At 43.9% G+C, this 16,784-nt stretch overlaps 1 protein-coding gene across 1 annotated transcript; it reads left to right on the top strand.

The window, feature by feature from the left end:
* The first annotated feature begins 4,921 nt into the window (after positions 1-4,921).
* Positions 4,922-5,907, top strand: LOC104673718 (olfactory receptor 10P1). The gene has a single exon (XM_010377857.2). The coding sequence runs from the start codon at positions 4,948-4,950 to the stop codon at positions 5,887-5,889; it is 942 nt and encodes a 313-aa protein (XP_010376159.1). The 5' UTR covers positions 4,922-4,947; the 3' UTR covers positions 5,890-5,907.
* The last annotated feature ends 10,877 nt before the right edge of the window (positions 5,908-16,784 follow it).

Raw genomic sequence — 16,784 nt, 5'->3', positions numbered from 1 at the left:
AGGAGGTTGGCCAAGGGCAGTGAGCTTAAGGAGAGGAGAAGAACACAGCAGGCACTGGGGATCCAGACAGAATTATCTGGCCCATGACACTCTCTCAGCTCAGGGTTACCCAGGGAAACCCCAAGAGTCAGGGTTCCCAAATCTCCAGCAGGGTGGAGGCACAACGCCAGCTGGAGAATGACATGGGCACCACAGAGGCTGAGGCTTCCAGGGAGGAGAGAGGGCAACAGCAGAGCCTCGCCTGTGCCCAACAACCCCTCTCCCTGGCGGGATGATCATTTCACCTCCTCCGGTAAGTGCCGCACACAGTGCCAGGAAGCCTTGGGCCTTTCCCTGATGTATCTAGACCCTGCCAAAAACAGGAAGAGAAGAAGAACCAGTGAGCAGATCAGGGCCCATTCAGGGCCTTAGGACCTCTTGCTGTGTGTTGGGAGTCAGTATCTGTCCTTGGGCGTGGGAGAAAAAAGTCCCAAGAGGGTTCCCAGATCTCTACTATTGCATTTGCAGAGGTGTGATTCAGATGTCATTAAGCTGGCTGGACAGGGAGAAGGGCTGGGAAGGAGACAGAGAATGTTAGACAATTTCTGCCAGATAAAATTGTACATAACAGAACAAGGCAAGTGTGTATATACACACTTTGATGAGGTGTATATACACCTTTGATGAGGGCATGAGTAGGTATGCTGTGGGTGATGTGTAGCATGTTATAAGTGTGGTGATAGGCATGTCTGTGGTGTGTCTAATAGGATGGGGTGTGTGGGATGAAGTGATGGAGTGAGGCAGTGGATAGTGTGCACAGGCTTGTGGGTTTGCGTGCAGCGTGTAAACCAGCCGGGCATCACAGCCTCCACACTGTCTGTGGTCAGCATCTCTCAGGCTCCTGCTAATGGGTCCCATCCCAGAGCCCACAGACAGCTCCCTGCATCTTTGCTGCCCCACACCCTCCCCAACACACACACACACACACACACACACACCCCATGTGCAGCTCCCATTAATACTTTAGACAAAACAAAAAATCTGAAAGAACAAAAGCCAGTTTATTGCCTGGCTGTGCTCCCCCAGACCTCTCTGACCCAATAAAGGTTGCCCTTCCCCCATTTCCCCCATTTCCTGCATCCCCCATTAGGCTCCAGAATCCCAACTCCCTTGCCCCTGAGATGTCAAAGCTACCCCTCAAGATCTGCTTTCTGTTCCATTCAGCCTTTAATGGCCTCACCTCCTGCATCCACGGGTCACGGGGTGACCAGTCCAGTAGCCAGCCAGCCACACCCTGCCGGTCATCCTCTGTCCATCTAGCCGGTTAACTACAGGTTGTCTCTTCCCCAATCCATGTGCCCATTCGCTGATCAATTTGCCCATCTGCCTGTCTCTCTAAGGCTTATTGGAGGCATAGGGATGGTTTTACGGTTTTAAAAAGAGCCACGGGAGGGGGAAATGGAGAGTTGCTTAATGGGTATAGAATTTCATTTTGCAAGATGAAAAAGTTCTAGAGCTCTGTTGAATATACTTAACAATACTGACACATACACTTAAAATGGTTAAGATAGTAAATTTTATGTTATATGTTTTCACCACAATTAAAAGTAGTGTTTTTTTAAAAGGAACTTCATCCCCTCTCTGTGACCCCGTGGGCAGTTACTCTCTGTCTTTCTCAACGATCCTCTGTGAGAGGCTTTGAAAAAGATAGTGGTGACTCCAGGGCCAATGTCTCTCTGAAGATTGTCCCAACTGTGTCAGGATGTGTGGGAAGAGGAAGAGGGAAATTCACAGAGTCAGAGTGGAAACAGGGAAGGAAGAGCAGACAGTCTGGGAGAAACTTGCCTCTCCACCCTCACGGATGACATCTTGAGGCAAAATCTAATTAGAGGTCTGAGAGTGAAGAAATGCTCACAGCATGGAAAAGGTGAGGTGAGTATGGAGGGAGGGAGAGGGCTGGATGAGGACAGGGAGGGTCAAGGAGTCCAGAAGGCGGCAGGGTGAGAGAGGGCTGAGGGAAAAAAAAACCCCTATTGGCACAATGTACACTATCTGGGTGACTGCTGCACTAAAATGCCAGACTTCATCACTATACACTTCATCCATGTAACCAAAAACCACTTGTACCCCAAAGCTACTGAAGTTTTTTAAGGATCCCAGTTTTACTAAGAGATGGAAGGTTGGTATTGCCACTCATGTGTCCAACTACAGGAATCCAAAACAATTATAACACAGCCAGACCATAAAAATGTCCACATGCTTAGCCAATCATATTACTCCTAATTTACCCTAAGGGAATAAGCTAACAGAGGCAAACTGAGACACACACAAAAATATTGTTTGCATCATTATCTACTATAGCAAAAAAAGATGGGACAGCGTAAAGTGCACGAGGATGAGAAGTGTCTGTTAAATATTAGTGGAGAAATTCAATGGACTACTACAAGAACTTTCTTAGAAAGATTGTTCAGAATACCATGTGGTCTCATGGCAAAAATGCTTACAGCAAACATTAAAAAAGGAAAAGAAGACAAAATGGTATATACACTATGACTACACACATAGCAAGTGGGTTTGCAGTGGGACAAAGATTTGAGGGTGATTACAAGAAAAAAAAGAATTTAAGGTGATGGAATAATGGTGGATTGATTCCAAATGTTTCCTAAATATTTTTAATTGAAAAAGAAACAACATTTTTAAAATTTGAAAACGTCAGGATCTATTTCGTGTTTTCTTGGTGATGTGGACATCTGAAAAGTTGTTTTTTTTTTTTTTCCTTTTTAATCAGCCAGCCCAAAATGTCATGAAGATTTATTGACGAAAGTAGAGAGGACTAATGAACTAAGATACTCCTTCTGTCCAGACTGACTACATGCAAGTTCATCTCTCAAAAGTGTAGGGTGAGGCTGTTGGCCTCACTAGAGATATAGTAAGTATGTGGTTGATATCTCAGGCTCGAAATTACAATCCTAGTTCTGCTGTTCACTGACTTTGTGATCTTGCATAGGTCGTTTAAACCCTCAGAGCTCTGGTTCTTTATCTGCAATGACAAAATAACAATTGTCACTAATGTTGTTATAAAGGTCAACTGATATACTGTATAATCCCCAGCACACAGCACTCTCTAAACATAAGCTAGAATAAATAGTTTAAGGCCACAAAAAAAAAAAAAAAAAATATATATATATATATATATGGTGAGAGAGCAGAGTGAGGGTGGGATGGAAGTTAAGTGCAGTGGGTAGAACTTTGAGGCTCTGTTTCCTAAATATGAAGATGGTTAGACTAACCTCATGTGTGGGTCAATGTGGGTGATCAAAGCTCCGCGAATCTTGGGACCAGGACTTCTGAAAGTCCAGTCCAGTTTCCTATCTTTGTCTAACTAGCTGCCTAAATGTAGGCAAATCACTTAATTGTTCTATTTATCAGTTCCTCTGTCTTTATAACTGAGATTCGTTCACTCGTCTAATAAATGTTTAGCGAACACTCGACATGGCCCAAGTACTGAGCTTGTTTTTCTGGTGATTAACCTCTAAGGCAGTTGATAACTTGGTGGTTAAGATCACAGGCTCTGGGGTTAGGCAGACCTGGATTTGAACCCAAACTCTGTCATTTACGAAATGTGCGACACTGAGAAAGTTACTTACACTGTCTGGGCTTCCCTCTCCTTATCTGTAAGATGGAGAAAATGAAGGTTTCTATGTCGTAGTGTAATTAGGAAGATTCAATGATTTAATGAATGTTTAGCCCTTTGCATGGTGCCTGGCAGGAACCAAGCACCTGGGAAACACTAGCAGCTGCTAAAATAGGCAACTGCCTCCCCACCTCCCCACCCTGTCCTGCAGGATCTCACAGTGGAGTAATAAGTGCTGGGACCAAAGGACAAGCAACATCTCATGAAAGCAGAGATAAAAGTGCCTTCCTCAAATATTCAAGAGCTCTCTGGTGCAAGAGGAGTTAAACATTGTATGAAACACTAAGCATTTAGCCAAGACCAATACAGTAAAGCCTTTTCCACAGGCAGAAAAGGCCATAGCTAGAAAGGGCTACTTCAATAGGTGGTGAGTTCCCCATCACTGCAGATGTTCAAACAGAGGCTGCATAGCACCCTTCTAAAATGTTGAAGATAAGATCCGAGTACTGTCATATGGAAATATATGTTCCTAAATGTCACTTTTAATCTCGAAATGCCATGGATAATTATTTCTGAGCCTGAGGATCACAGAAAGCTGCCACCGAGATAGCGGAACTTGAGTGAAGGCTTGGAATATGATGGGATTTTAATACAAAGAATAGAAATATTCTCTGCAAGGAGACACTATGGCAATGCCTGGAGGCCTGAGAGAACAGGGTGTGCTGGGACAGGGCAGCTAGTGTAGCTGAACACAGGGTCCCAGATAAGAGGAGAACAGAGAAATCAGGGAAGGTGTCAGAATCCCAAAGATACAATTGGGCAGTATTATCACAAATAGTCATATCACTGTGTGACACTCTAAATCCACAGCTCACTATGGTGAACATTAGACACCAGTTCAAGACAGTCCCTAGTGCTACCCAGTTTCTTTTGGGCCTCAGCATCCGTCTAGAGAGTACAAAGGGGCCTAGGTCATAGCAGCTGCTCCACCCCTCACTCTGGAGAGAGATCCAAAGATCAGAGTTAGAGTCTCTACATATGGGAGTCAGGCCCCAGGCACAGGACCAGAACACAGGAAACAGTGAGAAAGGCATCAAATTTGAAGTCAAGAGACCTGGATTCAAGTTCCAGGCCTGCCACTTTCTAGATATTATCTCAACCACATTATTTAATCTCTCTGAGACCCATGGCTCATTCAGAGAGAAGATATTAATTCTCTCACTTGATTTGGAGAGGAACTATGTGGAAAGTGCTTTACCAAATTACAGAAATGTTGATTGTTATTTCTAAATAACTTCTCTTCTTGGCTGTGCCTCAGCTTCTGGCCTGGAGTGATGGCTGGGGAAAACCATACTACACTGCCTGAATTCCTCCTTCTGGGATTCTCTGACCACAAGGCCCTGCAGGGCCCCCTGTTCTGGGTGGTGCTTCTGGTCTACCTGGTCACCTTGCTGGGTAACTCCCTGATCATCCTCCTCACGCAAGTCAGCCCTGCCCTGCACTCCCCCATGTACTTCTTCCTGCGCCAACTCTCAGTGGTGGAGCTCTTCTACACCACCAACATCGTGCCCAGGACCCTGGCCAATCTGGCCTTCCCACATCCCCAGGCCATCTCTTTCCAGGGCTGTGCAGCCCAGATGTACGTCTTCATTGTCCTGGGCATCTCCGAGTGCTGCCTGCTCACGGCCATGGCCTATGACCGATATGTTGCCATCTGCCAGCCTCTACACTACTCCACCCTCTTGAGCCCATGGGCCTGCATGGCCATGGTGGGCACCTCCTGGCTCACAGGCATCATCACGGCCACCACCCATGCCTCCCTCATCTTCTCTCTACCTTTTGCCAGCCACCCAATCATCCCACACTTTCTCTGTGACATCCTGCCAGTACTGAGGCTGGCAAGTGCCGGGAAGCACAGGAGCGAGATCTCCGTGATGACAGCCACTGTAGTCTTCATTATGATCCCCTTCTCTCTGATTGTCACCTCTTACATCCGCATCTTGGGAGCCATCCTAGCGATGGCCTCCACCCAGAGCCGCCGCAAGGTCTTCTCCACCTGCTCCTCCCATCTGCTCGTGGTCTCTCTCTTCTTTGGAACAGCCAGCATCACCTACATCCGGCCGCAGGCAGGCTCCTCTGTTACCACAGACCGCGTCCTCAGTCTCTTCTACACAGTCGTCACACCCATGCTCAACCCCATCATCTACACCCTTCGGAACAAAGACGTGAGGAGGGCCCTGCAACACCTGGTGAAGAGGCAGAGCCCCTTGCCCTGAAGGGACTCGGAGGATGTCTGCTCACTCACTCACTGCTCATCCTCCCAGCCTTCAGGGGCTGGATTTAAACCCCACTCTCACAGAAATCATGCAGCACTTCAAAAGAAAAGGCTTCTTGGAAGGAAGTGCTGAAATTAAAACAGAGATAAATCTATATATTGCCTCTTATTCCAGAGCATGGGTTATAGATTTATATAGATAAATCTATATATTGCCACTATCAGAGCATGGGTTATTAGGCCAAGGTAGAATGGAAGTGATTGCTGCCTTAGGGAAAGAACATTTATTTAGCATCTTCTAGATTGTTTTGGATCCCTGAACACAGTGATTGCCATGGCTGCACCGGTAGCCAGAGGTCCGTGTCAGTCATGAAAGCAGGTGTCTGTGAACTTGACTTCCAACTAAGTGACCCACCCAAAGCCTGTGTAGGAGTTTACCAAGCCCCTGTGTTACATTTTCTTCCACCTGTGTCTGAGCCTTCCTCTACTCAATGGAACATCTATTCTGCCCTTGGCCTTCAGGAAGAGGGGCATCTGAGGGTTCCAGTCATAAGGCTCTCTCCTTCCCAAGATACCAGCACAAAAGGCAAGATGGTCAGATGGCGTCAAAAAGGACCAAGTTAGACATCAGGAAAAGCTATCTCCAAGGACAGCCTATACATGTCTCTCAGAAACACACTGGGGTGTCCTGCTCTGGATTCTTTTAGGAAAGAGCTGGTCAGGGATTCCAGAAGACCCACCAGCTTGAGAGGCAGGATCCAGAGCTGGAGCTAACCAGGGAGGCAGAAGCAGGACATGGTAGAAGCAAAGCACTCCCATCCCTCTATGCTGAGGTGCCACCGGCTGCCCACCTCCCTCGGGCCAGGGACAGAGGTTTCTCCTGCTTTTTTACCTGGAGTCCTCCATAGCTAAAGAGCAGCAGAAGGCCGAGGCAAAAGGACAAGCTGTTCCATGTCCCCTTTATTCCCTCACCTCTCACACACCATTACCACCTTTGTGTCCTCTAGCCAAGAAACGCCAGAAGCTCTGGCTCTCAGTGAGGAGAGACCTCAGCATTTCATCAGTAACATGAGCTGTTCAGGAAATGATGGGAACCCAGTCTTCCCTCTTACCACCCCTGTGGTCTTCAAGGAGTCCTTATGCCCCACAGAGACTCTGTTCTTGTGCTAAGGAGTATTCAACCATGGGAATCGGTGTGTTCTTCTGTAGCCCAGCCTCTGCACCCACTTCTTTCTTTTTTTTTTTTTTTTTTTTGACAAAGTTTTGCTCTTGTCACCCAGGCTGCAGTGCAATGACGCAGTCTCGGCTCACTGCAGCCTCCACCACCTCCCAGGTTCAAGCAATTCTCCTGCCTCAGCCTCCCAAGTAGCTGGGATTACAGGCACACCCGGCTAATTCTGTATTTTTAGTAGAGACGGGGTTTCACCACGTTGGCCAGGCTGGTCTCGAACTCCCGACCTCAGATGATCCCGTCAAAATAAGTCTCATGAAGTTGATCTCATTCCTAGAAGTAGAGAGTAGAATGGTGGTTACCAGAGCCTGGAGAAGGAAGTGGGGAAGGAGACATAGGGAGAGATTAGTCGGTGGATACAAAGGTATGTTTAGAAGGAATAAGTTCTAGTGTTCTATGGCACCATAGGGTGACTCTGGGTAACAATATTGTACTGTAGATTTCAAAATAGCTAGAATAGAGAATTGTGAATGTTTTCAACACATGAAAATGATAAAGGCATAAGATAATTATAAATTTAGAAAGGAGGATTTTTTTTTTTTCCCTAAGACAGGGTCTCACTTTGTCACCCAGGCTGGAATGCTGTGGTATGATCTCAGCTCACTGCAACCTCAACCTCCCTGGTTCAAGTGATCCTCCAGCCTCAGTTTCCCAAGTAGCTGGGACTACAGGCACATGCCACCACACCAGCTAATTTTTTGTTTTGTTTTTGTTTTTGTTCGTTTTTTTTGTTTGTTTGTTTGTTTGTTTGTTTTGTAGAAACAGGGTTTCACCACGTTGTCCAGGCTACTTTCGAACTCCTGAGTTCCAGTGATCTACCCACCCCAGCCTCCTAAAGTGCTAGGATTATAGGCGTGAGCCACCACCCCCGGAAAGAGGCTTTATTTCTTAAAAGACTGTTGCAGCATGTAAGGTGGCCATTCTAACAGGCTGGGAAGCACAGGCTCCAGTCAAAGCCCAAAAGGTAGGCACTTCGAGGGAGAGGCAGGTGGAACAGGGATTTATGTGCCAAGCAGGTTGGCCAAGTGTACACATTCAGTAGGTTATGGGAGGACCTAGGAATATTCCTGAAGGTGGTCCTAACATGTCTGTGCTAAATAAACATGTATGTAGCATATGACCCATGTCCACCTTGGGGTGCAAACTTAACATTTAAATGCATTACAATTTAGGGGCCAATCAAAGCTGTAGCTATGGCTTGTGGAACAGGGGAGTAAGTCAGTAAGTGTCTGGTGGTGGAGGAGCTACAACTGTTTTACTATTGCTTATCTCGAGGCCAGAGTTGTTTAGCTGCTAAAGAAAAAGGAAAACCTTGTAGCAGTTAGAACGTAGTTTATTCTTTAAGTATAGGAATATGTGACTTAACCTTTGCCTGGCATGGCCTTAAGTCCTGTTCACAATTTGGTATCTTATTGCCACAAAGAATCTATTATGTCAATCTCATGATCTCTATTTTAACATTAATGCTGGTCAATTGTTGTGTCTAAACCATAGAAGAGAGGAGGTATAATAAAGCATGTCTGACCTTCCATTCCATCACGGCCGAGGACTCAGTTTTTAAGGTTTCTCAGTGGGTGGAGGGCTTAGGATTTCATCTTTAGTTTATAATATGCTAAATATCTTGATTTACTTATTATACAAATGTATACGTGTATTGAAACATCACACTGTACCCCACAAATATGTATAATTATTATGTGTCAATTAAAATAATAGGCCAGGTGCAGTGGCTCATGCCTGTAATTCTAGCACTTTGGAAGGCCGAGGCAGGAGGATTGCTTAAGACTAAGAGTTTGAAATCAGCCTGGCCAACATAGCGAGACCCTGTCTCTATTTAGGTTTTCTTAATTAAAATAATAAAACAAAATAAGTGTCACACTCCCTGCATTCACCACTATCTCCCAGTTACAGACAGAGGATCCATACAAATTACAGGTCACTCCAAGCAGGGGCTCACCATTTGAAGGGAAAAGAGTACATGTGGCCAAAGGCAGGCCAGCCTGAAAGAAAAACCAAAGAAGGCAAAAATGCTCTCTACAGTACCATGAGTAACTAAGGTCACTCCCCCAGCTATGAAGAAGCAAGTCAGGGGCCAGAGAGGGCGGCAGGAAGTGTTTCTACCCTTGTTTCCCTCTGGGAGTGGAATAAAAAATCCTTTCACCTTGTGGAAAGCCTAAAGATCAGGGTAATTACTAGTGCTCCCATCTCCACTGAGAACAGACCATAAGGATGTTGTGGGTCGCTTGAGAACTTGGGGGCTCATCCTCACTGACAAGATCAAGTTTGAGTTTTTTAAAAGATCATTCTAGCTGTGGTATGAAGAATAGGTAATAGAGACACCAAAAGCAGACACAGAGACCACAAACCAGTCCATCAATCAGGGTACTTGGTTGCAAGCAACAGATTCCACTCTGATCATCTTAAGCAAAGACTAATTATTCAAAGAAGGTTTCACAGTGCAGTGTCTCCAAGGGGACCAGGTTCCCCAGCCACGTGGCCGGGGTGGCACTCAGCACTGAGTGTCAACTCCACAGCACTGGCAGCACAGTTCATGCAGCACTGCCCAGTGACTACAGCTGGCTCTCGGGACGGCATGCCTGGGCTCTGCCAGATACCTTCCCTACAAGCTCCTTAGATGATGAATTCTGCGTCCTCCTCTGTAGGATCTGGAAAAGCAACTTACCTTGGGGAATGAAGACCAGTGAGGCATAAAACTTCCCAAACGTTGAAAGCGTGTTCAAAGACACTGGACAGACAGAAAAAAAGACAAACGTCCCCCAGAGATGCCACTGCTGCAACCAGGATCCAGGTGGCCAAGACACTCTACTGAAAAGATAGAGAGATACAGTGCAGTGATCTGGAGCAGGCAGAACTTGAGATGATTAGAATCTGAACGGGAAGCATGGAAAGACAGTCAAACAGGAATGAATAGTAATAAGAATAGCTAACATCACATACATGCTATGTACCAAAGACTATACTAACCTCTTGCCTAGTAACTGTCTTATTTAATCCCCACAAAAACTCTACGAGGTACAGATTCCAATTTTATGGGACCTAAAGCTTATACAATTGAGGACTGCTCTATTTAATACAAAGAACCTACAAGTACAAATATTAAATTAGCTACAAATATTTATTTAAAATAAAAACATAAATTACCAACCTTAGAAATGTTTTTAAACTGGTAAATGCCAGAAACATCCAACAATTCAGAAAAAAAAATATTTGTATTAATTGTCTATCTCAATAATTCTTTATTTCTCATGGATTTTGATGCACACTATTTGATCACCTTTTCATATGACAATTATTTTTGTCTTTTGTCCTTTTTTTTTTTTTTGAGACAGGGTCTTACTCTCATCCAGGCTGGAGTGCAGTGGCATGATCATGCCTCACTGTAGCCTTGACCTCCCAGGCTCAGGCAGTCCTCCCATCACAGCCTCCTGAATAGCTGAAACCACAGATGTGTGCCACTGCACTCAGCTTGTTTTTTGTTTGTTTGGTGGAGACAGAGTCTCGCTATGTTGCCCAGGCTGCTAACTCTCGGGCTCAAGCGATCCTGCCTCCTCAGCCTTCCAAAATGCTGTGATTACAGGCATGAGCCACCGCACCTGGCCCAACAATGATTTTGTAAGACAAGTTCTACAGGGAGATTAGAAAGATGATTGGTCTTTCCCCTAGGATAGTTGACTGAAATGTATTTGTTCTTTTATTGATAGTGTAGGGGCAAAACTTTTTCAACTTCACAACTCATTATTGGTAATTTTATATAAATTTTTAGAATGGTTGTCAAATTTGGTCAAACCACTATCAACTTTCTCTTATATATTAGTTATGGTATTTAACAATATTCAAGTTTTCCTGTGCAGTGACTTATCTTAAATAGGCTTTGCACTGACCCCACTCATTAACCAGTTTGTCTTCAAAGTTACCATTATAGTAGCATATTAAAATTTATGTTATCTTCTTTGATGTCAGTTTTATATGTCAAATCTGCAAGAAATCTAAATCTTTTCCCAATGTCTTTATAAGATTCACTCCTCTTCATCAATTGGATGATGTTCAAGTTTTCTAAGGCTGCATAACAAGCCACCCCAAGTCTAGTGACATAAAACAACAATTACTTTTTTTTTTTTTTTTTTTTTGTGAGATGGAGTCTCCCTCTGTCACCTAGGCTGGCATGCAGTGGAGCGAGCTCAGCTCCCTGCAAGCTCCACCTCCCGAGTTCACACCATTCTCCTGCCTCAGCCTCCAGAGTAGCTAAAACTACAGGTGCTCGCCACCACGCCTGGCAGATTTTTCTTTTTTTTTTTTTTTTTTTTTTTTTTTTGTATTTTAATAGAGACGGGGTTTCACCATGTTAGCCAGGATGGTCTCGATCTCCTAACCTCGTGATCTGCCCACCTTGGCCTCCCAAAGTGCTGGGATTACAGGTGTGAGCCACTGAGCCCAGCCCAATCACTTTTTATTATGCTCCCAATTTGGCAGAACAGAAATTTAGACAGGCACAACAAGGAGATTTGTGTCTGCTCCATAACATCGGGGTGCTCAGCTGGGAAGACTCAACAGACACATGTGACTGGAATAGCTAAAAGCAGCAGCATCTAAAGGTTCCTTCCTTCAAATGTGTGGTGCTGCACTTTGTCCCACAATGCTGAGTGGGATAGCACAGTTTGGGGAAGAAGTATTCCTGGAAGTCATTCATACATCAGAACAGCTATTAATAACTTGACTATACCCAAAAGTGACTGTGAACCACACAAACATATCCCACCAAACTCAATCTATACCGAACTCAACTTTGCCTTAGATCCAAAAATATCCATGGCTACTTCAACACCCCCCAGCACAAAAGGAAATGTGACAGAGAGGAAGCGAGAGTGAAAAAGACAGACATTACAACAGCCTGCAGTTAACACATCACTTCTGCAGTTTATATAAGGACATTTGACCACAGGAACACGATTGCTAAGGCTCTTTCCACGCCTTTATGAAGGACCCCATACAAATGAAGGGCCCCAAAGCTTAAGCTTGACAGTAGGTCCACCTGTAGGTCCACTCTATTGTTATCAACCAGTTGAGGAAACTGAGGCACAGAGACATTAAACAACTTTCCCTAGGCAACACAGCTAGGAAATAACCGACTTGAGTTTCCAACTCAATTCTCCCTCTGAAAACGTGAGTTTGGAGAAAGTAGAAAGATGAGGGCAGCCAAGGAGCTAAGGAGCATAAACAGAGGGGCAGGAGTGAGAAAAGGAGGTCGGTGACACAAGGTGTCGGGGGCAGGGACAGGGGAGCCTCCTCTGCTGGAAGCCACTTCCTTTCACCTGGACTGGTTATGCAAATCTTGAGAAAGAAAATGCATTTTTTCCCATCTCATAAGCAGAGAAGATTCCAGAAGCTATTTGCTGTCGCCCGGCAGGGCACAAGGTCACCCTTCTTGTCTTGCCTCAGGGTTACATCGGCTTTCTCGCTCTTTGTCACCAAATCCACAGGCACCTTGATCAGGTCACCACCCCATAGAGCACCACACTGGTTCATTCTATTGATGAAACTACACTGACAGCATCTGGAGAGAAGAAAATGGCAGGTATCTTTGATGTACATTTATACCTAGGAGATAAATTTAGGGGCCCGGCCCCTCTGTGAAGGTTTTCTGGGGATATCAAGGTATCTCCTCAAATGTTACAGACAAGTTGCCTCACCTTTTGCTCCCTACAGTAAGAAAAGACCTCCTGTGGTTATCTGGATTTGGGAAGGGACATATAGTCCTTTTGGGTTGGCTGCTTCAACCCACTTATCGGATGTCTTAAAAGCCAGAGGAAGCAAAGGCTCTCCCAGTGGCCCATGCTGCAGTTCTGCCACTGGGCCTCCCAACTGCCCAGCAGACCGTAAGAGGCTCAGTGTCAGTGTCACTGGAGTCTGTGGTAAATCCAAGAGGTTAATCACAGATTTGGGAGCCAAACCTTGCCCTTTGGGGCAAACAGTCAAGATCCTTTTGTAAAACTGTTATTCAGCTGCTTATAGACAACGGTATACACTGAACAGCTGACCACTGAACACTAGGTAACTGTGGAACAGTATTGCACACCATGAATTGGGTGTAATTTGACCCACTCACCCAAAAGTTAGGTATCCCCAACAGCACTTAATAGACAAGTGAAACTGGTAAATTCAGATGAGGCCCAAGCACATCCTGAAAACAAAAGGAGGTTGCATCTACCTCATTGTCCAGCAAACCAATCTTTTTCTGGGGAGATGGGGATGTGGGAGCAGGAGCTTTCTCTGTCACCCAGACTGGAGGGCAGTGGTAAAATCAAGGCTAACTGCAGCTTCGAACTCTTAGGCTCAAGTGATCCTCCCACCTCAGCCACCCAAATAGCTAGGACCACAGGCACATGCCATGACATCCAACTAATTTTGTATTTTTATTTTTGTAAAGATGAGGTCTTGCTATGTTACTCAGGCTGGTCTTGCACTCCTAGCCTCAAGTGATCCTCCCACCTTGGCCTTCCAAAGTGCTGGGATTACAGGTGTGGACCGCTGAGCTTGGCCCCAATTCATTCTTAATAGGCCTGCAAATAGAAGGGTCATAATGGCAGGAAAGGAGGCCATCCATGAACTTAACAACAGGGTCTTCCCCACAAGCTCTAAGTGGATAGACAAAGTGGGGATAGATATCTAAGTGGATAGATAGCTTGTGGGGGACAAAGTTCTATCCACTTCTACAGAAGCCATTAGGCCCAAATTTGTGGATTCCCTAAACTCTGACAGACAAGACACAGGCCTGTGATCTTAGCTAGTCCTAGCAGATGCAACTGCCTAAGACTTTGAATCAGGTGCAAGTGATTCAAAGAAGTAGAGGAAAGTTTACAATTCATTTTGGTGATGACCGCAGTGGCATCCAGGGCCCACCAGCAGCAGCCTCAGCACCTGCACGTGCCAGAGGAGTCACCAGCAACAGTGCCAGCAGTGCCTGCAGCATCCTAGCCAACCACCCCTGTGCTATGACCTGGCCTGTGGTTCTGGCCTCTCAGGTTCTTTTGGTTCCTGATCATTGCCTAAGCCTGGTTTTCCAAGATTCCTCTCAACTCCTTGAGCTACCAGAGTGAGGTTTTCTCTAATCCGGAATTGTTCATCTGCTTCTTTCCTCCTCTTCCATGGCCCTTAGGGTCCATCTGATCCTTTCTGAGTTATCCCCCTCATAGCTCACACCAGGCTTTCCTCTTTTCCAAAAACTGAGGAAAAGTGAATTTGTGTCTTCATTGGATCCTTTCTGCATCATAAGAATATTAAGTATCTATACCTTCCCCATTCTTCTCTTCCCTGCGCCATCTCCCAACTCATTCCTGACTCTTAGTTCATTTCCCTACCCTGAAAATTGTGGAAAAAGAGGGGAAAGACATTCAACTGGACTGTAAAGCAATAAAAATTTCTGTGGAGAGAAATTTGGCAAAATGTTTCAAATGCTCTAAAACTATGCATGTGTACATTTTGACCCAGCAATTCGCTTTCTAGACGTTTGTGCTAAGAAAAGCATTAAGTAATATATAAAGATATAAGTGCAACAATTTCCATCTCAGTAATATTTACAAGAAAAAAATGTTAAATTCCAGTGATGGAATATTGTTTAAAATTTTGTACATCAGGCCAGGCGCAGTGGCTCACGCCTGTAATCCCAGCACTTTGGGGGGCCAAGGCGGGTGGATCACCCGAGGTCGGTAGTTCGAGGCCAGCCTAACCAACATGGAGAAACCCCATCTGTACTAAAAATAGAAAATTAGCCGAGCGTGGTGGCACATGCCTGGAATCCCAGCTACTCAGGAAGGCTGAGGCAGGAGAATCACTTGAACCCGGGAGGCAGAGGTTGCAATGAGCCAAGATCGCACCATTGCACTACAGCCTGAGCAACAAGAACAAAAAATCTCTGTTTCAAAATAAAAAAAATTTGTACATCCACATAGTAAGATGCTGTATGAATATTAAAATCATGCTTTAGAAGTCTACTGATGTAGAACAATGTTACAATATAGTTTAATAAAGTAGAAAATAACTGTTATGAATTAGTTTAGGACAATATAATCCCATTTTTAGTATATATATATTTTATTATATATACAGTTTAGACAATATAATCCCATTTTTAGTATATATATGTTATTATATATTATTATATATAAAGTATTGCAGTCTGTATATATATACACATAATAATATGTGTATATATGTATTATTATATATGTATAATATGTGTATATGCATATATACATATTATTATATATAATTATTATATATGTATTACTATTATATTATATTACATATGTATTATATTATATTATATATTATATTATATAAGTATTATATATTATTATATAATATATAATATATACATATACATACATATATAATACATATATATTATATATTATATATGTATTATATATTATATATGTATATAAATATTATACATATATTATTATGTATATATGTATATATATACAGACTGCAATAATTTGCCAAGGACATTAACACCAAAGTATTAAGATTTCATTTTCTTCTGGATGCAAAATTCTCGGCAATTAACACTGTAACCTTTGTAAACTGAAAATCAATGTGTTTTTAATTATAAAAAGAGGCATTTATTAAGAGAGTGACCTGAAAACTATGATTTTCCTGATTTTCTTTTTTTTTAACTTTTAAGTTTAGGGGTACACGTGCAGGTTTGTTACATAGGTAAACTTGTGTCATAAGGGTTTGTTGTACAGACTATTTTGTCACCCAGGTATTAAGCCTAGCACCCATTAGTTATTTTTCCTGATCCTCTCCCTCCTCCCAACCTCCTCCCTCTGAAAGGCCCCAGTGTGTGTAGCTCCCCTCTATGTGTCCATGTGTTCTCATCATTTAGCTCCCACTTATAAGTGAGAACCTGTGGTATTTGGTTTTCTGTTCTTGTATTAGTTTGCTAAGGATAATGGCCTCCAGCTCCATCCTTGTTCCGGCAAAGGACATGACCTTGTTCTTTTCATGGCTGTATAGTATCCAATGGTGTATATGATGGTTAATACTGAATGTCAACTTGATTGGATTAAAGGATACAAAGTATTGATCCTGGGTGTGTCTGTGAGGGTGTTGCCAAAGGAGATTAACATTTGAGTTAGTGGCCTGGGAAAGGCAGACCTGCCCTTAATCTGGGTGGACACCATCTAATCAGCTGCCAGTGCAGCTGGAATATAAAGCAGACAGAAGAATGTGAAAAGACAAGACTGGCCTAGCCTCTGAGCCTACATCTTTCTCCTGTGCTGGACGCTTCCTGCCCTTGAACATCAGACTCCAGGTTCTTCCGTTTTGGGATTCAGACTGGCTCTCCTTGCTCCTCAGCTTGCTGATGGCCTATTGTGGGACCTTGTGATCATGATCATGTGAGTTAATACTAATAAACTCATATATATTCTATTAGTTCTGTCCCTCTAGAGAATCCTGACTAATACAGTGTATGTGGATCACATTTTCTTTATCGAGTCTACCACTGATGAGCATTTAGGTTGATTCCATGTCTTTGCGATTGTGAGTAGTGCTGCAATGAACACATGCGTGTATGTGTCTTTAAAATAGAATGATTTCTATTCCTTTGTGCGTATACCCAGTAATGGGATTGTGAGTCA

This window comes from Rhinopithecus roxellana, chromosome 10 (genome assembly GCF_007565055.1).
Source record: "Rhinopithecus roxellana isolate Shanxi Qingling chromosome 10, ASM756505v1, whole genome shotgun sequence".
NCBI lineage: Eukaryota > Metazoa > Chordata > Mammalia > Primates > Cercopithecidae > Rhinopithecus > Rhinopithecus roxellana.
The sequence above is the reverse complement of the archived record's forward strand: the minus strand, read 5'-3'. Positions and strand labels throughout refer to the sequence as shown.